At 38.1% G+C, this 25,378-nt stretch overlaps 2 protein-coding genes across 3 annotated transcripts in view; one reads left to right on the top strand and one right to left on the bottom strand.

Annotated features, from left to right (window-relative positions):
• The window catches only part of Apkc (atypical protein kinase C), a gene marked incomplete at its 5' end in the record, with an annotated part of 203,402 nt that extends 201,789 nt beyond the window's left edge, over positions 1-1,613 (top strand). Inside the window, 1 exon segment of the mRNA NM_001043458.1 lies at positions 658-1,613.
• A 2,467-nt stretch (positions 1,614-4,080) lies between these two features.
• LOC101745369 (inositol-3-phosphate synthase) lies at positions 4,081-23,656 on the bottom strand. 2 transcript variants are annotated; one of them, XM_004923924.4, is made up of 11 exons: positions 23,310-23,656; positions 22,166-22,338; positions 21,250-21,362; positions 20,545-20,702; positions 11,457-11,590; positions 10,763-10,883; positions 9,491-9,641; positions 8,719-8,810; positions 6,871-6,979; positions 5,591-5,937; positions 4,081-5,443 (listed from the first exon to the last, which is right to left on the bottom strand). In XM_004923924.4, exons 1-11 carry the CDS (start codon positions 23,427-23,429, stop codon positions 5,345-5,347), a joined length of 1,617 nt encoding a protein of 538 aa, XP_004923981.1. In that variant the 5' UTR covers positions 23,430-23,656; the 3' UTR covers positions 4,081-5,344. The 2 variants fall into 2 exon arrangements, with proteins under 2 accessions (XP_004923981.1, XP_062531073.1); XM_062675089.1 differs by lacking the exon at positions 23,310-23,656 and adding an exon at positions 22,609-22,626.
• Positions 23,657-25,378: the final 1,722 nt, after the last annotated feature.

Here is a 25,378-nt window from a genome sequence, read left to right as displayed (position 1 = left end):
CCAGTACCGTATACAAGTGAGTGGTGTTTTGCAAGATGAACGGGCTGCGACGCAATAGAGTGAATAAACTGATTAAGCTAATCGTAATGGCTGTTTTAGAAGAGGTGGATGAGGAAATTTCTGTGATTAAGAAAAATAAGTTATGGGTACGAAAATGGATCGATAGAAGAGATAAACTAGGAGTTACTAAATGTCTTCTGAAGAAATTAGCATTTGAAGAGATCCCAAAGAATACTTCGATAGTTTGAGAATGTCCGAAAGTTGTGTGAATTTTCTGTTAACGAAAATACACTCTTAAATTCAGCGCAACGATACCCCTTTGAGAAGTGCCACTAATGAACTCGACTAATCAACAGGTTCGGACTTGTTTAGTCAGTGAGCCAGTGAGAAAGGACGCGTGGTGGAAAACACCACTCACTTGTGTACTGTACTGGACCGTAATGCGAACGATTTCTGTGCAGTAGCGAGTGGTTTAGCCATTCAATTACTCGGTAGTCGACTAAAATACTCGTCTAGTCTGAAATAGGCTTTACTGACGGTAACGTTGAATGAGGCCGCCCCCCTCCCCTACCATTCTGCCTATTTCGTTCCCGTTTGAAGTCGGGGGCGGCGGTCAGTGAGTGACAGTGAGTATAACATCGGCCCCTCCCTGCGCAGGGCTACGGGTACGGCGCGGAGTCGTCGTCGTCGGACTACGACTCGGTGTGCTCGGAGGCGCCGGCGCGCCGCCCCACGCTGCTGCAGCACATGTTCTGCTTGCCGCTCAACTGACGCAAGCCTCGCCCCCCGCCCCCCGCCCGCGCTCCTCACTAACACCCACTCAACTAACTCCAATGTTATTCCGAATGTTGATTGATCGACCTTCACCCGGCTAACTCTTTTAATTCCATATTGCATATACCGCGATTCGAGTTTTTGCACTTAATTATGTTTTCTTCTTTGCTTCTCGCAGTTTTATTTGTTGAGCAGTTATTTAAAAACTCATTAACATAACCCAAATGTTAATCGTTCGTAAAATCAATATTACAGACCCCTTACGGACTTACATTTTATATAAAAATCTTTACACAAATGAATACAAATTATGCTCTTTAACTTAAATACCAAGATAGAAGTTCAACTGCATAGTGATGTAAAATAATATATATACAAATATAATGATAGTGTTTCTCATAAACTTTTAGCCCTAATGAAATTCAAAATGGCGAGAGCGAGCGAAATGGCGCTATGTCGTATTTACAATTTTAGATTATAAAATAGTATAATATCCCTCGTTACAACTAATATTAAATTTAAGATTCTACCACCGGTTCTCTCGTACTAACGGAAGTTGTAAACATTACGGTGCTCAAGAATTAACTATCACTCTATAATTGTAGGGAGCGAACACTTACACATAATCGATTCTCAATCGATACGTAGCTTCGTGTACATAATTTTGATCGTTTATGTATAACACAACTTATTTTTAAACTTGTAGTATATCTATCTAATAGATCTTCGTGTAAAAAGTGGATAAATTGTCAAAGGCTTGTTATTTCGCTCTTCCAAAATTATCGATACAGATAATCGATTTTAATATTAATTAGCTTATAATATTAGTGAAAAAAAAATAGTAGTTCTTTTTAAATACAGTATCGTGAAGGAAATTTGATTCCCTCATAATGAATGCGTTAAATAAAAATTAAAATCTGGCTGTAAAGATATTTAAGGAATGCAAGAATATAATAATAATATTAATATTATAATTATCAATAAGTAAGCTGTGGTCGGTAATTTTCAGATATTTCAAATATGTAATAATAGTAAGTATTAGAATGTTGTATGTATGTAACCAATATTTGTAATACATAAAGTGTAATGTTATCGAGCGAAGTTTATCTGATCGTAGTTAAATTATTATTTATCGAGACAGTTTTGATCTGCTCAAACGAAAGGCACGCGAGGAATTAAAAGTAGTGAAATGATAATGTCGGTGGCTCTAAAAAGCCCTTATCAATTGTTTAGTGTATTCCCTAGCAACCTAGACGTAAGTTAGCTGTACCCTTGTCGATGGTGTGCCGCACAACAAATACATCATGTTATAATTGAAGCTATCAGTTGAAATACAATAGTCATGACTTAATTATTTAAACAAAAATACCATGTTCTCTTACTAAAACGAATAAATAATAATTCATACATCGTCAATATATGGTCAGTGTACAGTATTCTTATTCTATTTCTGCGGTACACTTGCTTCATGATGTTGTACATAAAACAATTAGCGTCATTCGATGTTGTAATAATAATCCCTATAGTAGATTCTATTACCCTTCCTAGCAACACACAGCTCGTTTAGGTAGCCAACAAATTTTATATAAAAATTATAATACTTGCACATAAATTTAAAATCTTGTACATTATAAACAAATTGTTAAAAAGTAGGAAGAGGGACTTGTTATAATGAAATTGTTGATAAATCTATGGGTGGAGCCCGAAGGCAAAGTTCAAACTATTCTAAATAAAGCTTAGTTAAACTCTACTAGACATTGCACCAATACGTATTATAGTGATACACGCGTGGTAAATTTTTCCAACTTCATATTTTCTTTTCATAAGTCTTTTGAAAGACGTAAAGTGAGTTTAAAAATATTACATTCCAAATATATTATCCAACAGAAATTTTAATAAGTATATAATAAAAATTATGGATAGTCTATGAGAACATTTAAGATTGTTATCTATGCACATTGCAGAGTATGTAACTATTATATTAATATAATCTAAAAGACAGTATTGATTCTATTATAGTAAAATAATTTAATCAATGTAAACTATTTAATGAAATGGCTATATTACTTAAGAATATTTATATTGTATAACGTTTGTTTGCGGATTCTTGTATTATAAAATATCTATTCAGGTTTACTTATTGGCGCTAATGAACTAATAATCTAATCAGAAGTATTCACATTTTAAGAAGCCTTTGATTTTCTTTTAAGGATTAGTTGGAGCACACCAGTGCGGAGCGGCGCTTGGCTCGAACATGTCTAGTTATTTTTTTATTTATTTAGTATTAAATAATTATAGAGTAACAGTATTCGGTACCATACAATAAAGTTTTAGATTTATCGTATATTCCAATGTCTAAAAGTTATCATTTTGATTTTGACAGTTTGCATGGAAGAGATTTTTCATAAATACCGCCTTAAACATGCATTACAGAGCAAAGCAAATGTTTTTCAAAATTAATTATTAACCGACGAAAGGGCTTATAAATATCAGTGATCCAAGTAAATATATTTATCAAGAAGATTAAATTAAGTACCTACCTACTAAAGTGACAGGTTTTATAGACGCCATTCAAACGTGCTTTTTTCATATTATTTCCCGCCAAATATTTTCTCATCACATCTAGATGATAAATAAAATAATGACCATTAATTTTCGAACGATCCCAAAAATGAAACTTTTAGTACTCAAAAATACAGATTATAATAATCGTTAAATACCATAAATGACATTTATTACGATTAGTCAGTAAGTAATAATAAAAGGAACAAATAAATATGATTTAAGTTTTAGTTTGAATGTATCGCACTTGTATTTTACGTGTAAGTTTGATTTGCTGGTTGGACAGCACCAATGTTACTTAATGTTTATAATGTATGCAGCTTGGTGCGCTCATGGATACTGTCAAATTAGACTGGAAAAGTTGGGATACTGTACTATTCTATGCTTAAATGAAAATAAAGAAGTTAAATGAGAATTTATTCTTGTTATTGAACTGGATCCACCCTAAAATTTAATAAAATGTATGTTATAAAGCAGTAGAAAAACTATCTTTTTCTAAGGAAATTTGTACCTAACGAACGACTTTTGCGTTGTAAGAATAACATCTTTGAACAAGATAAGTCGCAAAAAATATAATACGTATGCATGCATATGCAATATGCATAATTACTGAAGTCCACGATAGAACAGTTAGACGCAAAACAATTAGCCGAACTATACATTATAAATAGTATTGGTGTGACTGAAAATCTGAATTAGAAGTGGTGCATCAGAGGCTAACAGTAGGTATAAAAACAACACAAATTACACTTAAGGCTTTATTTCAACAAAAATACACATCTGACTAAAATATGATTATTACATATTCTGCATTTCGTCCAAGTATCTTTGAAACATATAAGTACAACATAGATGCATATTACTGCAAGCATCACTAATCTTTTTTCCAAAAACATGACACACTTTTAAGCAACAGAATAAACATTTGAGTAAACAGAATAATACAATCAATTATATATATCCGCACGGTTCGAATATTGAAATATATTATTATAATAAATGCTATTTTTATAAACCGTCACACGGCAGAATAATACTAAAAAATAATACTGTAAAATTACAATGAGATTGAAATAAGAATGGTCATTAGGATATCGACGCTACGGACCAGGCTTAGTATGTTCAAAGTCAGGGTTTCTCAAAGTTATTATTTAATAAGTATATTTTAGATGTAATCAAAAGAAAGAATTTCAAGTTATTATTCATACATTATTCATACATACCAATTTAAAATTGAAAACAGGTCATAAATTTGCTGTCACAACAAAGAAATAAAAAAACAATTTAACACATTTCTTTTCAATAAACTAAATATGCCTGAAATTTTTAAAGAAGCGCACTATTTTTATTGATAAAAATCAAACTTAAATACAGTATATTATCTTGAATACTTAACTTTCTAAATTATTTCAACTTTCAATAAATTATAAATGCATTATTTAAAGGAACTCAAATATGGCATTTCAGGCTAGTTCAATCATGAACATTCATAGCCCTTGAAATTAACTTAAAACACTTCTTGGAATATCTAACGTAAACTTAAGTAAGTAAAGTTAATTAAACTTAAGTAGCAAAAATATATATTTTGAGATTGCTTTTGATAATTAGGACATTAAGATTGGTACTATTGGAATTGTTTTTTCAATATACCTTTGATCACGAATTCAATCACTGGACAGTAGAAATTATCATTGAGTGTGTAAAATATTTCAAACCTTAATATTTTGTAAGGAAAATAGTTCATTATATATAAGTTTCGTTCAGTAAACTCTGGAATGTGTTATGATAAAAAAAATATTTATATGAAAATAGTTGGCATGAAAATTCTGAAAGGCTGCGTAATACTATTAAAATAACCATACATATTTGTAGGAAATATTTAAATGTTAACGAACGCAACTTTATGAATACAATACAGAAGTAGATATTTAATTTGGAACTGTCCATATTGAACACTCAGTGCTTTATTTATCTTATTAGCCTATTGAGATCTATGGGGTGGGTTGATTTATTGATCGCCATTTTCTTGATCCAATTTGGGCTTCTTAAACGCAGGGGCGCCGGCGAACATCGACCCGTCACGGAGCTCGCTCATTAGAAACGGTACCTAATAATTAAAACTGAGCTAAAATATAATTATAATATAAAATATTTTCCATACAGACAGCACGAAATTTTGGTAAAACTTTGAGAATCGCTGATTTTGTGAGACTTCAACCGTTGGTGCTGAATTTTTTACGGGTATGTCGTGTACCTTATGCTCGAGCTGCATGTTGTGTAGACAGGGCAGGCCGAGGCAGGCGCGCAGCAGGTTGTCGATGCAGGCGCGCTGCTTGGACAGCGCGTTGACGACGGGCGCGCCCGCCGGCACCAGCGGCGCCTTCAGCAGGTAGGCGAGCGGCGACAGCGCGGGGTGCAGCGCCGCCCACGCGCCGCCCGCCCGCAGCGCCACGCGCCCCAGCAGCTCCGCCAGCACCGCCAGGTCCAGCAGCAGCGGCGCCGCCAGCAGCGAGTCCTCGCACGTGTTGTGCACCACCAGCGTGTTCGTGCCGTGCAGCAGGATCTCCGACGTGTACTCGTCCATGGCGCGCTTCGAGTCACCTGGACCAATCGACGACATTTACTACTACCATACAAACTGTTATCCTATGACTATCAGAATATTTAATAAGATACCAAACAGCATAAGAGATCTTCCACTAACTCAATTTAAAAGAAAATTATATTTATGGCTAATAGACAAGGCTTATTATAGTGTGCAAGAATTTTTAAATGATAAGTGTTGTACATAATAAAATATTAGAATAAGAAGTGATAGAATGTAAAAATAGATAGATTTAGTAAATTTTGTGTTAGAATTAATATAAAAATAAATTCAATTTTCGCATGCCTAAACAGGCGAAATATATGAAACTATGTCCTATATCCATAATATCTTGTAAACTATATTTCTGGCGAATAAAGATTTTCTTGCTTTCTTTCTTTCTTTCTTAGTAAATATTATTAGAAATAAAACGGATAGTGGTTTAGCCGGATACCGGGTACCGGATACCGAATATTTGGCAAGCTGTGTGAGGCCGGAGCGCCGGATATTCAGCCCTTTCGGAAATATTCGTGCGCGTTCGGGTATTGTCGCACGTGAACGGAAATCGCAACGTCTCGGTACGACGATGATTTGGTATTCATTCACCACAATTTGCCACTTGTTAATTTTGAGTATTAAACAAACTAAGTAATAAAACAATCACTTTGACGTGTAATTACAAAAATAAAAGTTGTCCATAACCTATTGTGGTATTATTTCGTATAAACATTTAATTTTCTTAAATTTTACTATACGAAATTCGGCCGGATACTGATTTACTAACCTTTATCCGGCCGGATAGTGAAAACTTGACCGGATAGGCCGGATACCGGATAGTTACCGGACTGAGTCATGCTCTAAGTGACAGTAACTTCAACATTTAAATCCAAATTATCTAGTTTCGTTCTCGCATGTCGCTGACTGCGTTCACTACTGAGGCGGGCACTCACCGACGTAGGGCACGTACTTGATGACGACCACGTGGTCGGGGCGCTCCCCGGGCCGGTACAGCACGCCGTTCGACTGCACCGCGTCGTCCACCACGCTGCTCTTGCTGATCTGCCGCAGGGAGGAGGGACGCGTCACTCGAGCACGCGGAGTTAGACATACGAACTTTAAAGGTCCGTTCACACAGACCGACTCGGAGAGGAGAGCAAATTTTTATCACGTTGGAAATAGAGATTTGAGTTTTTTTTTTTATTGCGGCTGGTGATAAGTGGTTACCGGAGTCGATAGACGTCTACAACGTAAATGCCGTCACCCACCTTGAGATAAGAGTTCTAAGGTCTGAGTATTACTGCTTCACGGCAGAAATAGGCAGGGTGGTGGTACCTACCCGTGCGAACTCACAATAGGTTCTACCACCAATAATTACGCAAATTATAATTTTGCGGGTTTCATTGAAGTGAAACTTCCTTATCGGCGTTGGAAAAAAATTTACCGTCACATTTTTCGGTTACGCGTCACTTTTTTCCGTTACGCGCCATCTGTTTTGTATTCATGTCTATGATAATAAAATCCTTTTGTTTAAACTTTATCTAATTTAACTTTTTTGTATTCATGTCTATGATAATAAAATCCTTTTGTTTAAACTTTATCTAATTTAACTTTATTTAACCAATTTCTAGAAAGTTGCATGTAGATCATTTTTCGAAAAATAAGGCCATAAACAAGTTTCACTTCTTACGTGTGTACACTAGTACACGCACACATTTTTTTTATTACACGATGTTATTCCTTCACCGTGGAAATCAGTCGTAAACATTTATTAAGTACGTATTTCATTAGAAAAATTAGTACCCGCCTGCGGGATTCGAACACCGTTGCATCGCTACATACGAATGCACCGGAAGTCTTATCCTTTAAGCCACGACGACTTCGAGAGTAATTGTAGTAAATTTTATTTTTGCATGTGCACTTTTTTGTTATTAAGAGTACTTGAACGCGCTGCGTGTGGAATAATAAGATGAGCCGACTGACTCCGACTGCGCGCTCTTTCTCGCTCGCGTAGCCGATCGGCTTTTAGATCTCTTCCGGCCGGTCTATGTGGAATAGTAGGCGTCTCCCCTCCGACCAATCTAAACGTATACGATTCGGTCTGTGCGAAAAGGAAAAAAGAGGCCGATGCTCTCCGAGTCGGTTTGTATGAACGGATCTTTTTTTTTCCTATCTAAGCTGATGGTCTAGAGACCGTATCAGCGTCACCGGGCGATTAGGTGAGTTCAAAGGACTCAACCCTGACGGTGTTGCTAACACGAACCCTAGCAAGAGCCGTGCTTCGCAGAATCTACCACCGGATCGGAAATGCGACCCACTGAGAAGATCCGGCGAGAAACTCAGTGGGCTGTGTCTATGGGTTAATTTACTCGATTACTAGGTGCTTGAGGTACCTAGAAGCACCGTTAGTAGATCAGGGGATCCGTAATGACGTGTTTAGAGCGACGTCGACTGCTTTCCATTCTGTCCGCAGGATCGGGAATGTAGTTATCGGCGGCCACGATGAGAGGGTTCTCGGGTCGTGCCGCTATATCGAAATGACAAATGACCCTAAGACACCACTTTTATTTAGCTAGCCACTTAACTAGAAAGTGGGGGGAGGTTGATGAAAGTTGCTCGAGCGCTTTCAGAGGAGTGAGTGACACCCTGACAAGATCCGGCAAAGAACTCTGCCAACTGATCAACAAGGCACTCTTGTCCAGTGTGATGCAAATAAGTATCCCTTTTAAATTCATTAACATTACTGATATCTATGAGGAACAGTGACTAACGCCCGCAACAACGAAGTCTATGCAACTCACCTCTTTCGAGCGGAACTGCTTCGGAGCGGAGAGATTCTTACCGTCGTTGTTGCCGAGATGGTTGTAGCTCACTATCGACACCGGTTTCAGACCTTAAATCACAGATAATTAATTCATAGACATATTAGAGGTCGAATTCAGTGTTGCCATATTCAAACCATTTTAGTGTATATTTTAGTGAACCATTTCAATGATCACTTTATCGTGAACCTGACTGTTCCTAATGACAGTGACCTCTACAGAATTTGAGTTCCTTGGTTATCCGAACGTAACGTAATATCTCTGTGTACAGAACTCGTTTACAGCAAAGCCGTCTTTAATTACTACCACAACATAGTTATGAAATTATCGTGGCCTAAAGGCTAAGACCTCCGGTGCATTCGTATCAAGAGATGCGACTGGGCCGGTGTTCGAATCCCGCGGGCAGCTACCAATTTTGTAATGAAATACGTACTTGACAAATGTTCACGGTTCACTTCCACAGTGAAGGACTAACGTTGTTTAATAAAAACCAAACCCGCAAAATTATAATTTGCTTAATTACTGGTGGTAGGACGATCTATGAGCCGAGATGAGTAGGTACCACCTCACTACCTACCTCTGCCGTGAAGCAGTAATAAGTTTCGGTTTGAAGTGTGGGACATTTGTTATACTGTAAAAACGGAGACTTAGAATTCATGTCTAAATGTCCACGGACTCGAGACCATTTAACACCAGACACCTTGAGCTCACCCACCATTTTAGCAATAAAAAAATAATTCAATAAACTCACCAGCCGAAACCAAGAAGTCGACGAGTACTGACTTAAGCTTGGTCTGTCCTGATTTGAAGTCGTCGCCAGCCACGAAGACCCCTCGTTTCTCGGCCCGCTCTATGACGCCCGGGATCAAAGTGTTTTGAGGCGCGCCGTTGATATAGCAACACTGTTAAATATTCGATGGGTTAATTCCACACTACTGAAAACACTCGACTTAGTATTTTTTGCGTACGAGTTGCCTGGAAGATATTGCCTTTAACATTCTCTTTTCCTATTCGTACACTCTTGACAGAGTGGTCGTGGTCATGCATCAGTCGGATCCTGCGATAACGATGCTCTCGCGATGCGACGCCATGTGGCACGATGTTTCGCAGAGTGAGAGCAAACATTTATGTTGGAGTGAGTAACAGATTTTATGAGGTCGGTCCATCGTGTTGGAGATCGTCCGCGAGATCTTTTGCCCTCGACTTTCCCTTGCACCACCAACCGCTCAATGGAATCTTGGAGCCTTTAACATTAAAGGTGTTTTAATGTTTTTAATTGGTGGCATTTCCATTGTTCAACAGAAGTTTATTCTATTTTAACATAACGAGGAAAAGCTTTTTTATGGCACTGATTGATGAACATGCTCATGTGGTGGTAAGTGCCTACCGGAGGGTAACGTGAATGCTGCCACGCCTTGAGATATGAGGTGGAAGTGGTGGAATCCTCAATTGTACTGTAATCGCTGTCCCAAATTTATAATTACTTAAGTTTGGTCTCGTTCAGTTTGTAAAGTGTTCGTTGAGATGTTTTTCCTCATCATGTATATCGTATCTATAATTGTAACCATTTGTTAACTAGTCACTTCTTTAAAAAAATTGGTCGCGTTATTAAAAACACCGACCCTTTTATCTAAGCCAGCAACGTAAGACGTATAAAACTCAAACCTCAATAGCCATATTGGTTGAATTTTTTTGAACTTACAAAACCAAAGTTTCATAAAGACACTACGATTTATTTTAGAATATTGATATTTGTAGGTCTCCCGTTGCTTTTGGCGATTGACATTGGCAGAGTCATTCGTCAAACAAGAGACTCGAGCCATAAATTGAAGTAAGTAACTAAGTAAACCGTATTTGTTGTTTTTATTTTTATTATGGCTCTATCGATCTATTTAAGCATGATTCTAATTTATTTTTACTTTAGCAGCAACATTAGAATTAAAAAATATATAAATGATGTTTTCGATTGGTTCACACCCTGTATATGACCATACTGCTATCGTATTAGTATCGCACTGCTCACCCCCTCGTCGATCGAAGCGAGCGCGATGATGGTGGACGGCGATATCTCCGGCTCGTTGTCCCGCAGCGCCTTCTCCAAGTTGTCGCTCGTGTCGTGCACGCCGTCGCGGACCTCGCAGAACCTATGTACAGAGTGTTGGTTTTTATTAATCTTTCTTCTTCTTTATTCTTTATTGTACACACAGTTAATACAATATAATAATTGCGAAAAGTTATAAAATGGCGAGCTTAACTCAACAATTGATTTTAATTTATCGTTTTATATTATTTTAAACCGACCACCAAATTGCCACATTCAAAGACACATCCTGACTGGTTCCCACCGCTGATCACTGTGAGGTAGGTAGGAAGTAGATTTTTATAGAACCTACATACGGTGTGTTGTTTTTTATTAATCTTTCATTTTATATTATTTTAAACCGACCATCAAATTGCTACATTCAGAGACACATCCTGACTGATACCCGCCACTGAGCACTGTCAGGTAGGTAGGAAATAGATTTTTTATAGAACCTACATACAGAGTGTTGTTTTTTTTATATTATTTTAAAAGAACCATCAAATTACCACAGAAATCAATTGATTTTTTTTATTGTGGCGTTGGCACATTTGAAAGTACAGCGGTAGCAGAACACCAGAGAAAGGCCTCCGGGCCACTAGTAATCTATCAAACATAAAAAAAGGTTTTAGCAAACCTTTCAGTGTTCGCCGTCCAGACAACTATGACTTTGTCCAGTTTGTTCTTATCCTTGAAGTCCTTGATATCGGCGCGGATTTGCAGGTACTGCTCGTACTTCGTGCCGTGGATGAGGTTCGTAGCACGATCGGCCTGAACGGAAAAACATAATTTATATAGAAATTGAAATTATGTACCTTGTGCACTTTAAAATTACACTTCTTTTGGGGTGTTTTTTTTTTGTGTCTATTAGCACGTATTAGCAGGCGCCGATTTTACACTTAATTATTTATTTCATTACCTATCAAGAGGTTACATTTGTTTATTCAATATATAATAGTAAAATTATCAATATAATTATAGTATATTGGACATTGAGAGAAAGTGAGAAAAAGAGGATAGATGCTCTCGGAATGTGGTGCTGGAGAAGAATGTTGCAAATATCGTGGACAGAGTTCAGAACGAATCTCTCAATTCTACAGGAACTCGGCATCAAGCAGCGACTATCCTCCATCGTTCAGGGTCGCATTCTCACTTTCTTCGGGCATGTGTCGCGGCGAGGTGACGACTCAGTTGAGCGCCTTGTGGTGCAGGGCATGATAGAGGGTACAAGACCGCGCGGCAGATCACCGTTACGATGGACCGACCAAATAAAGGCAGCTCTAAACGGTCCCGTTAACGAGTGCACAAGAAGGGCCGCGGTACGCGAGGAATGGCGACGTCTGGTGAAGCGCACCACCAACCGAAGTGATGACCACGACCACTCTGCCAAGAGTGCATACGACTGAGAAGAAAAATATTCGAGTAATCTACTCGTATATGCAATACCAAAAATATTTTTATTTAATGAAAAAACTTGTTAATAGTCTCCACAATAAAACAGTATAATTCAATCGTAACTCAAAACAACTCCCCGTTCCTAGAAACCATAAAAGCGAACATCAACAATAACGAACATAGTTCTATACGGTGCTAAGGCTAAGCGAACGATCGAAAACGCGACCACGTGCCATACGCCGTAAAGTCGATTTTGCATTGAGCGGATCTCCCATTCGTTACCAGAACAAAAAGAACAAAAAAACAAAAAAATAACAAACAGGCCCTGGGACCGTCCGACAGACACAATACGAAACCAGTTTCACGAGCACGACTGTAGAAATTGCATCCTTCAGTGTATTTCGAAAACTGAACACAAACAATAACTATGTAATTGATTCAATATGAATTTTAACGTTATGTTAATAAACTTTATTTTGCATTGAATGTTATTCATGCTCATTGTTTTATACGACTAGACATGCTTAGACATCACAATGTGAACGCTGCCGTTAGAAAGAATATGAGCTAATGATCTTATCCGATCGCGACGGGGCAACACAAAGCCGCCATCGCCCGAAACATGTCTTTTCGGATACCCCGGATTCACTTTGGGTGCTTTTATGACCCTCAAGCACCGGTCACCGTCCTAACTACCCACTAGCGAACTAACCCATAGACACAACCCACTGAGTTTCTCGCCGGATCTTCTCAGTGAGTCGCGATTCCGATCCGGTGGTAGATTCTGTGAAGCACTGCTTTTTTCGCTCAAATTCGCTCAGATTGAGCCCGTGAGCTCATCTACCCGTCCGGGCGTAGCTGAAATAGCCTCTTAAGCTAACAGCGAATAGATAGATGAAAAAAAAACGAATCAAGAAAAAAAACTACAAATTCCTTAATTCAAAACACATAACGAAGCATAAAAAGTTACCAGCCATTAAGACATCAATGAACAAACAAGCGATACGATATTCGTTCATAATTTTTTTCTAACCAGTCAAGTATACGGCCCACCTAACGGTAAGCAGTCATCGTCGCTCAAGGACACCACCAAAGCCCGGGTCACCGCTAAGTCTCGGCCTACAAATCTAAAAGTCCTATCTATACACATCACACTCGTAGCAGATTTTATGACGCTTTAAACCAGTCTTTCTCAAAGTGGGCGATAACGCCCCCTGGGGGGCGTTTGAAACCTAGAGGGGGGCGTTAAGGGGCCCAGGAAAAAATGGGGGGCGTTGATGTGGGTTAGGGGGGCGCTGTAAAATTTGTAATTTCATTTACTTAATTTACCCATTACCGTCCAATGTCAAATAGTATAGTAAGCCTAAGCAGCTCACTTATTGTAAACATTGTTTACTATTTTATTTCTATATAATAATAGGTTGGGGAAAAAGTTTTTTCGCATTTTTTAAGAACATTCACAACATTTTTTAATATAGTTTATTCGCATTTAAATAAAGTATGTCGGTACCATTTTGTTCGATAACTTTTTGCCATCTTGTAGGTAGGGACATGATCCCATTGCTATAGAAATTTTGGGGATTCTGATCAAAATACCGCGACAATTGGTTTTGGCAGTCCTCTCGTGATGTTAACCTGACACTGCCTAAAGAATTCTGAAGAGACCGAAACAGGTAGAAATCTGAAGGTGCAAGGTCAGAACTATACAGCGGATGCATTAACACCTCCCAGCCAAGCTCTCTTAATTTTTGCTGAGTGGCTAAAGATGTGTGAGGTCTAGCGTTATCGTGATGAAAAACCACACCCCTTCTGTTGATTAATTCCGGCCGCTTTCTCTCAACTTCTTGCTTTAATCTCATCAGTTGTTCGCAGTAGAGTTCAGAATCGATGGTCCTGCCTGGTGGTATTAGCTCATAATGTATAATGCCCTTCCAATCCCACCACACACACAGCATCACCTTGTTGCGAGTTAACCCGGGTTTTGCCAGATTCTGTGAAGCCTGACCGGCCTTTGACCACAACCTTTCTCGTACGTTCTTGTCGTACGTGATCCACTTTTCATCACCAGTTATCAGCTTCTTCAAAAATGGTTCGGTTTCATTACGTCGTAATAAAGAATCACAAATGAGTACACGGTTCGTTAGGTTTCTTTCAGTGAGCTTTTTTGTGTGCCCAGTTTTTTTCAAATGCGCCATAACTATTTTGTGGTCAATTCCCAGTTCTTCAGTTACGTCTAACTACTGATATGCCGATCTTGCCCACTTTTGCAAAAATGGCATCGATTTTATCCGTAATAGGGCGACCAGAGCGACGTGCATTTTTGACATCAAAATTTTCGGATTGAAAACGCTTAAACCAAATTTGTGATACTCTCACATACACTGCACTAGGTCCATAAACATCGCAATATTTTTTCACGGCTGGCGTTGATTTTTTACCTTTTTTGTAGTAAAATTTTAAAATGTATCGAATATCTTCATTCGATTCACTCATCTTGACAGTACGAAAAATAAATAAAATCACACATCTTCCTTATTTTAATTTGGAATTATCTTCTTTCGAACTTAAACTTTTAATGATACCAAAACCAGCCAGATACAAATAGTATAGCCAAGGAGATTTTATTAAAAGTTCATACATTTTTAAGCTATTGCATAGCTTTTATCGCGGGCCTTGAGCGCGGCGACCGAATCATGAAATTCCGTAACGAAAAAAACCTAACATCCCTCACTCCGCCTACCATGTAGCTCGCGTTCAACACATTCACACGTTGCGCTTGTGTAGTGGCGACCGAATCATGAAATTCCGTAACGAAAAAAATCTAACATCCCTCACTCCGCCTACCATGTACCTCGCGTTCAACACATTCACACGTTGCGCTTGTGTAGTGTTTGTGAATAAGCGCGTGGCGTGACGACACACTGCATGCGCATCATGAAAAGTCTGCCCATCTCTCTCGCGCGCGGTTTAGCTTATGAATATGAAGGGGACAGTTAAGGTTTTGCCTTTATTAAGGTTTAATATAGCGTGGTCTTGTTTTATTATTGTTTTAATATTAAATTATCATTGTCTAATTATAATGTCATAAGTTGATAAAAAATGCTATGCAATAGCTTTACCGCCGCAGTTCCCGAGTGCCACACGTTTTTTTTTTTGTCAAGAGGAAATCGCCGGACTTCCGCCCTTCACTGGGGATGGAGGGCGGGGCATGTCGGAGTCGAACCGACTAAAACCTCTTGTCGCTCAACAACCAGCATCCAAACCTCGCATGAGACAGAGCTCATGAAAATCGCCTCGACGGTCCTACGACCAGCCGAAGGATCGACCAGCCGCCTGGACCATGACTCCAGCACGGACCGCCGAGATTGGGCCCTCTGCGCGCTGACCACACCGGGGCTGGGACGCGCCACGCCCCGGGCACGAAGGTTAGCCCGCCAATGATAGTCAGCGGCGGGCGCCTCCGCCTCCAGGACCCAAGGCGGCGTCCCAGTACACACGCCGCCTCGAAAGAGATGGTGCGATAACCACGGATGATCCTGACCGCGATGGTGCGTTGCGGCCGTTGCAGCAACTTCGCTACCCCCACGGCCAGTGACTGGCCCTACGCGGGCGCCTCGTATAAGGCGCGTCACCTGGTCAGGCCCCCCGATGTTGGGAAGAAGCCGGCTTAACACGCCGGCCACCCCCAACAAACAAGGGACCAGGTTCTGAAAGTGAACACGGAAGGTCCAACGACTGTCCAGAATGAGGCCGAGGTACTTCAACTGCACCCCGACCCGATACGGACGCCTCCAACAACGATATGGGCATCGACAGGTGGCACTCTCCGCGGCCTGTGGAACCACATGGCCTCGGTTTTACTGAGTGTCACGTCGAGGCTTAATCTCCTGAATACGCCACCCCAGCGGTGGCAAGACGAACAAACTCAGCAAAACTGCCCCCCGGGACATGACCAGCGTGTCGTCTGCGTAACAGATTACGCTTAGGCCCGGGAGGAGGGCACCTCTCAGTACCCAGTCATACCCGATATTCCACAAAAGGGGGCCGAGCACCAACCCCTGTGGAACACCGCGCACGACCGGGAACCTGTGCACGATCCCACCGTGCTCAGTACACGTGACCGATCTGTCCTCCAAGTAGGAAGCCACCAGTTGGCGAAGGTAGGGGGGCACTCCGTGTCTTACCAGGAACCTTTTCTAATAAAAGAACACTTATTGCGGCATAACTATAATAGTTAGACATATGCTGTCGCGACACTTTTCGTAAATACTAATGTTTTTTACAAAGTCGTAGTACATTATTTTATTCTGTCATCAATAGTTTTCGTAGGGCACGCGACGTAAATAATATTTTAGGTAATTTTTTTTTACACCTTGGGTTATTGGAGTTTTAGTAAGGATACCTAATTTTTTTCAAAAATGAATATAGCCTATGTCACTCGGGAATAGTGAAGCTTCCAAATAGTGAAAGAATTTTTCAAATCAAGATTTTTCAAGAAAGTTTCGGAGCCCATTGAATACAAACAAACAAATCTTTCCTCTTTATAATATTAGTATAGATATTAATTATTACAAATAATAAAAACGCTGACTTAGGCGGCGGTTTTTATTTGAACCAGTTCTAAATTATAATCTAAAATTCTATGAAAAAATACCCATATTTATCTATAATACGAAATGATATTAATTTATTTTTCGTAGTTTCCTTCCTTCTTGCGTCGATAATCCTCAGTGCTGAGGGTCGTGGCCTCCTCTAATAACTTTCTCCTGCATCATCTTGCGCCATTCCTGCCTGTCCTCGGCTGTGTGGATAGCAACGTGGACTGAGGTATTGAGAGTGGAGCGTATTTAGTCCGACCAGCGCATTGGATTTCTGCCTCTGTGCCTTCTCCCGCATACCTTGCCTGTTACCAGCAGCTTTTCCAGATTTTCACCTCTCTTTCTGGCGATATGTCCAAAGATCTCGAAACTCCTCCGCGCGCATGTAGTGCGGAGGTGCATTGGAATCTTGAGCTCGGTAAGAATGGATTCGTTGGTTCTGTGTTCTGTCCAACGAATCCCGAGCATTTTCCTCCAGCACCACATCTCAAACGCGTCGATGCGTTGGCGGTCGGCTTTCTTGAGGGTCCAAGTCTCTGCGCCGTAGAGAAAAATGCCACCCAAACACGGTCCATTTGGGACATAGCTCTCTTTGCCATACTGATTCGCCTTCTGAGGTCCTTTTCGGAGGATCCATTACTAGCTATGACGGAGCCCAGATAAATGAAATCCTCTACGACTTCCAGGTTTAGCTTATTCGTAGTTTAATAAGTTATTATTGTTAGTAGTATTATTTACTAGTCGAAATATAAATTTTTAATTATCTTATGATGAGAATCTTATATTAATGAGAAAGATAATCAACAAAAATAGTTTCGTTCTAATAAATTAGCATAGTAATAGAGTGAACTAGCAATTTATTTTGGTAATTCTGAATTTAAACAAACATTTTGATGAGAAGAATTCATTTTTACTTTGCAAATTTGTAAATACAGGCTCTGTAGCAATGTACGGACATATAATAATATGAAGAAACAATAATAGCATCTACAAATATATATGTACCACGTGGTACTACATTTACTAAAATTGATACAACATTTATTAATTAAATTAATGAAATTGTGGTTTTAAAGTTTTAGGGGTGTATAAAAAATGGGGGGCGCTGAAAAATAATTGATTTTCAAAGGGGGCGGTAAAAGAAATAAGTTTGATAATCACTGCTTTAAACAATCAAATTTGACGTCACAGATGACCGCATGCGCAAAGTAACAAGTAGAAAATTACATTAGTATCGATTTTTCGAACGCTATAAAACCGGAATTCATAGCCTTTTCAAACAGATGTATTGTGTGTGGAACACAATGGGATTCTCTAAAGGCGAGTTGCTTCGTCGTATGACACGAAAACTACATTTTTCCATAAGAGATATTTAAGAGAATAACCTACGTTTATTTATTTTGTTAAAATCAAACTTCGGCGAATATAATATCGAGGGATGAAAGGCTTAAACGACATTTCGCTTAATACCTATGCGACATTTATCTTTGCAATTAAAGGTGCGTTTTATTTAGTATTAGCATCAATTGCTCGATGTTATTAATAGAACTTCAATTTTGTTTTTTTTTTATTGCTTAGATGGGTGGACGAGCTCACAGCCCACCTGGTGTTAAGTGGTTACCGGAGCCAATAGACATCTACAACGTAAATGCGCCACCCACCTAGAGATATAAGTTCTAAGATCTCAGTATAGTTACAACGGCTGCCCTACCCTTCAGACCGAAACGCATTACTGCTTCACGGCAGAAATAGGTAAGGCGCTGGTACCTACCCGTGCGGACTCACAAGAGGTTAGTTTACTTCATTCAAATAGCTAAAGAAGTTTTTTGTTATGATATCATTTTTACCTTTATAATTTTTAAATGGCTCTTCTGTAAAGTGAAAAAATTGTCGCTCAAAATAAAAAGGTTTTAACCCTTTGCAATTAAGTGTACGAACAAAATATCTTTACTGGTATCGATTTTTTAAAATCGAAATCGCAGATATTTCACGACGAGAGCCCACACCCTAACTGGTGGTTAGTGGTCACGAAAGAAAAATCGTTTACATATAAAAATAGTATTATTATGTACGTTGCTATTATTATTGTGAAAAACATGCCTCTCGTTTTCTCGTAGGTATATCATTAATATTTTCTCATCAACTCGGCATCTTCACATAATTTTTTTAGATCCAAGACGTTATTTTGTTTGTTTTTCTATCTAAGCTGATGGCCTTGAGAGGCCATTTCAGCCTAACCCTAATAGGTAGGTGAGCTCACGCGGCTCAAACCTGACGACGTTGCCAACACTAACCCTAGCAATAGCAGTGCTTCGCAGAATCTATCACCCGATCGGAAACTTTTACTGGTGGTAGGATCTCTTGTGAGTCCGCGCGGGTGGGTGCCACCACCCTGCTTATTTCTGCGGTGAAGCAGTAATGCGTTTCGGTTTGAAGGGCGGGGCAGCCGTTGTAACTATACTTGAGACATTAGAACTTATATCTCAAGGTGGGTGGCGCATTTACGTTGTGGATGTCTTTGGACTTCAGTAACCACTTAACACCAGGTGGGCTGTGAGCTCGTCCATCCATCTAACAAAAAAAAAAAAAACGAGACCCACTGAGAAGATCAAGACGTCATGCTGTACATTAATAAGTTACTGAGAAATGCAACTGGCTTATCATTTCGTTCCTAGGACCCATGAACAGATAAAAAATTAAGAAAAACAGAAAGATAGTCATAATTTTTTTAAATAAGTGTACAGCTGAGGACTACCTCAGCTGTACGTAACGGCTTAGCTCAGCCCCTGGCATTGCCGATGTCCATGAGCTAGACTACTTACAGTCAGGTAAGTCACATGCTCCGTTACCATCAATCGAAGTTTATTACACTATTTTATATATTGAATTCTGCTCACCATATCATACTAATATAAACACTTAAAGACCAATAAGAAAATAAACATATATTGAGATTATATACGCCGAAGGTAGAAGCGTAAGATGATAGATAGAAACCGAAAATCAAAATAACTAGCAGTCAAGTACGATGCGCTTTGCAAGTTAGTGTTGCACCTTAGTTTCTCTCGTTACGTGAAAGAAATTGAAACTATAAACACATTAATAAAATACATGTATAACAACACTAGAATGTTGATTAAAGTTGATGAACACATGTCACAATCATATTTAAAAAAAAAACCTAGAGCAAGACATAAACGCAATTTTTACCTATCAAACAAAACTGTATCAGTTGAACCTAAAAATCGTATTAACAATATTTCATAACTCTTTTTTTTTTATTGCTTAGATGTGTGGACGAGCTCACAGCCCACCTGGTGTTAAGTGGGTACTGGAGCCCATAGACATCTACAACGTAAATGCGCCACACACCTTGAGATATAGTTCTAAGGTCTCAGTATAGTCACAACGGCTGCCCCACCCTTCAAACCGAAACGCATTACTGCTTCACGGCAGAAATAGGCAGGGCAGTGGTACCTACCCATGCGGACTCACAAGAGGTCCTACCACCAGTAATTACGCAAATTATAATTTTGCGTGTTTGATTTTTATTGCACGATGTTATTCGTTCACCGTGGAAGTCAATCGTATTTCATTAGAAAAATTGGTACCCGCCAGCGGGATTCGAACACCGGTGCATCGCTCGATACGAATGCACCGGACGTCTTATCCTTTAGGCCATGATGACTTCAGAACTCTGGTAAGCAATGGTATATCTGCTAATTTACACACCTGATTCGCAGCAATGAAGTCAGGATCATAAATAGCTGGTCTCGGTTTCATAGTGGCCATCTCCTTTTTCAGTTTCTGCTGCAGATCATAATCGAGGACCTTAGCTCGAGCCATCGACTCCGCCAAATTGAGAGGACTTATGTCCCAGCCATCAATAACTATGTACAAAAAAAAATCACTTTGTTTTTTACACAGATGGAAGTCCTTATGTCCAATGGTATTAAATGGTTACCTAAACTGGTCGAGACTTTGAAGTCTATGACTCAATTGTACAATAATTTTACATAATTATTATTATACTCTACAGATTTGATTTTTATTACATTTTATTCCTTCTTTGTGGAAGTGTCATTAGTTAAAATTAAGTACATAATTAATATAAAAATGAGTGCCTTTTTGTGGAATTCGAAAGCTGGCCATCATAGCAGTGGAGCAGTAGAGACAGTAAAAACCTGTCTAGTTCTATGTCTATGTGTCATGAGAGATTATTTAAAAACTGTATACAATTTTATAACTATATACTATGTTTTAGCTATATACTATACTTATACTATATATATACTGGGATCAGAAGCCCCCTAAATGAGTGTAGCAGAATGGCTTTGAGCACAGAGTGGTGACCAGGGCTTAGAACATCAGATCGGCCTCTCCAAGATCAAAACCACTCCATCAAAAGTGAAATGATGAAGAAGAAAAAATACTTACATAGATCATCAGGGTTCACCATCGGCAGTAAACTGTTCATTGGCACATTCACATCATTCCCTTTTTCATCTAACCCCAGTCTCACAGTCGATGCTTGTGTGATCGAACCAAACCTTAGAGAATGAAAAATTATTTCAGAGTTGTTTCTGTTCCTGATAAACTGACAACCCATTTGTTGTTGAGTGGTATCTGAAGCTCAAAAACAGCATGACAGCAGCAGACCGATATTCATGGAAAAATTTGCATACATGTGGTTGCGATCCTCAGTAATGAGGGAACGACAACGAAGAAATACAGTATAAGTAGTTATAATAGACATTAAGTTGAAATTGCACAAGAGATCAATACCACAAAAACAATATATAGATAAACAAATTGATAGCATATGGTCCATTAAGAAATTATCTAAGCCCATAGACAGCAAATTTGACTGTCAGACCTGATTAACATTTCTTCTCATGTGTGCATAATGAGATTTAGCAGAGAATGGGCGACAGTAATCACTGAGCATTAAACCAGTATACTAAGATTGCAGACAAGCATCTACTGGTGGTAAGGCATGTCCTAAACCCAAACAGGTGGGTACCACCAACTTGAACGCCGCCACCCCTGTCGCATTAAGAGATAGGGTCACAGACTTAATTCTACTGTTTACAGTTGTCCCAGCCGCTCAACACCTTCTTTAAATTTTTTCCATAACAAACAACTAATTTTTCCTCAAGGTGACAGTAATGTATAGATTGTGAGATCAGTAAATTGCCTTGATGTAAATTGAGTTCAGTAAATTACCTTGTTTATCCAAGTATATTTTCTCAAAAGATGTTTAAATTGTTTAATGTAAAACTACATTCATACTTCAGCCTCTGATGATGTATGATCACTACCTAGTAAGGATACAAAAGTAATCTGTTCTAACCAATTAGCATCTAGAGAGCCATTCTTTGTGTTCCAGGACAACTGGTGTCGGTTGGCCAAAACAGCCGCAGTAAATGTTGAACCATTGTTGCCACCCCATCCCACTAGCATCACTCCAACTTTGCCAACTTTACGCTGAGTCCTAATGCTCAAAGTTTTGCTGTACGGCTGTGCCTATAGAGTAATATTAATTGAAACTGATCATTCACATCAAAAAATTTGAAAACATTTTTCTGGTTTATTTTAATGTTCACTTCAAAGAATTGTATTAGTCTAAAAATCTTATTTAATTTGCTATAATGTGGCTAATGAAGACCCAAGCCAAACAGTGACTTATGCAGTTCATAAATTTCCAAAAGAGTATTTATTAAATGGAATAAAATACTGAAACATAAGTATATAAAATTATAAATGAAAATATAAGTGGATGAAGGGTTTAATTACCATTTTTATGATTTTGAGTTTTTACATTGAATGAAGGTGTTGTGCCTATAAACCATATTAGACCTTAAAACTACAGGTTTACAGGCTATTTTTAGAAATTTCATCTGCAGATGAAGGAGTTATGTACAAAGAAAAAGTACAAATTAAAAAAAGTTTGTTGCCTGTTTTCTCAAAATTAACAAATCGTGTCATATCCCATTTATCCACTCATGTCTTAGACATAACTAAAGAGTTAAACTATTAGTAGCGATAACATAATAACAATAATTTTGGAGTATTTTCCTGGTTTTCTAGTCGTAAAACTGTTTTTACTGTACGAAACTCAGGAAAAAATATAATGAAAACTCAGTAATGGGAAAAAAGGGAATTTTAAATATGTATATGACTCATCAAAATGAAGAAAATGCCGCAATTTAATAATGATTAATGTATTAGACAAAAATACTATGATTTTATGAGTACGGTTGTTTTTTTTTTTTTATTGCCCTTGTAGGCAGACGAGCATACGGCCCACCTGATGGTGAGTGGTTACCGTCGCCCATGGACTTCAGCAATGCCAGGGGCAGAGCCAAGCCGCTGCCTACAAAGGTTGTATTCTACTTCTACCTTTCTGCAACATACCTTTAAAGTTAAATACCGGCAACAGCGTGTTTTGAATAAAAATAACGCTGTAAGTCCGTTCTGAATAAAATATAACTCACCACTAACTGATTGTCGATTTTTTTCACTAATGTTTCGTTATACTCGTAATCGGCGTAAATAAAATCATCCGAATATTTCACATTCGGACTGACTATAACCAAATTTGGTGTTTTTTCCATCTCGAATTAGTTTATATAGGTAAATTAAATACCACAACGTATACAAACGTATTATGGTAGGAGTTGTAAGGGAATCGTTAATAAATACAACGATTTTACATACGCTACTCTCAAAACAAATTATACCAGGTAGGTACTAAAATATTGAAATTATCCTGGATATTTTAAACAAGTTTAGTAAACAACAAGACCTGAGTTCAGTGAATTACATTTTATTTTTCTATGGGATTTTATGACCTGGTAACTAAGACCTTTAAGTCATGACTTATTTTAATTTATATTATTATTAATAGGTATGCAAAATTATAATAAGGAGTGAAATGAAATGAAGTGAAGATGATTAATTTAAGAAATTAATCAATTGGGGTGAAATTAAATGAAATGATATGAGATGAAATATAATCTTAATAAAATGGTAATCATTTACTGAGATTTTTGGCAGCGGCTTGGCTCTGCCCCTGGCATTGCTGAAGTCCCTGGGCGACGGTAACCATTCACCATCAGGTGGGCCATATGCTCGTCTGCCTACAAGGGCAATAAAATTTTTTTTAGAGAAGTTACGTCCAACGGCTTTGTTTCATTTTCCCACATTTATGCACTTTCACAGATATTAAACAGTTAATAAACCACCGTTATTATTACACATTTCTATCTGAAGCAACACTAAATAGACAAAATAAAACAAATCACACAACTTTACTCCTCGCGTTCCCGCCAAAAAGTCCACATAGATTAAGCATACATTTATATCATAGATCCCTTTATGTAGGTACACTTAAGTAGGTATCGTAAAATGGGGTGATTAGGGATTGAGGGGTGAATGGAGAAAAAATAAGTTTACAAAACAACTCTAAATATGCGTGATTATAGCTGCTAACTTATAAAAAATCAAATTAACTTCTTGTGGTGGTAGGTAATTATTTTAGTGCTAGAAACTTTGCTTTCTTTTATTTATTTGATAATAATAGAAGACGACTGTGAATTAGAAACGTTATTTAGTGTTTGAACCATCATATATATTAAAGGTAAGTCTCAGTTGTTATTGGTTTTAATGTTTTTTGATAATATAAAAACACATGTAAAAATCTGTTGTTTTTGGGAATAATGGGGACGTCTCAGGTACAATTAACAACGAAAAAGGCGTCAACTGGGATGAAAGTAAGTTAAATGGGAACGACCTAAGTATAAATAAGTATGGGTTTGTCGGGTTGTCTATGTAGTTATAACAATCTTTTTTAAATGTGTTGGTAAGAATCTGGTTTCTTCATGATGTTTTTGTCTAGAACATTTATTCAAAATTATCAATGCTGTGATATTTTATTGCTTGGCAAGTATTTATATTATTATCAGTTACGTATTGTTTTCTATATTTAGATATGCCTCGCGTATACGTATCAAAGAGTGCAAAGCCTTATAAGAGATATGATCCCTTAATATTAAAAACAGCAATAGAAGCCTATGGAATTGGGAATAAGTCTTTAGTTGAAATAGCTAAGCGATTTAACATAATTAAGTCGGTTTTGCACAGACATGTAACAAGAATAATGAAATCTCGAGGTGGACAAAAATGTCTAAGTAATAATAAAATATATTAATATTTGTTCGGAGTGAGGGTTTCCACCTCATTAATCCATGGAATAACCGACACACCTAATCTCTTAACCCTCTTAATCACCCCGTTTTACCGGTACACATTAATAAATATTATTTTTATGGTATTCATTTAAATTATTTTTGGGCGATTGTTTCACTTAGATAAGCAAAGGAAACATAGCACATACTATGAAACTTTGCGTGACAAAGACCAAAATTATGTCTCATATTGAATTATAACTAGATTATGTCTCAGATGAAATATTCATTAATTTGAAAACGTTTATAGGAATGAAATTAATTACGAAATTTAATTGAATATAATGAAATCAACGGTATCAATAGATGTAATTTCC

The sequence above is a fragment of the Bombyx mori genome, chromosome 3 (genome assembly GCF_030269925.1).
Source record: "Bombyx mori chromosome 3, ASM3026992v2".
Lineage (NCBI taxonomy): Eukaryota > Metazoa > Arthropoda > Insecta > Lepidoptera > Bombycidae > Bombyx > Bombyx mori.
Note: the sequence above shows the minus strand (reverse complement) of the source record. Positions and strands in the feature narration are given on the sequence as shown.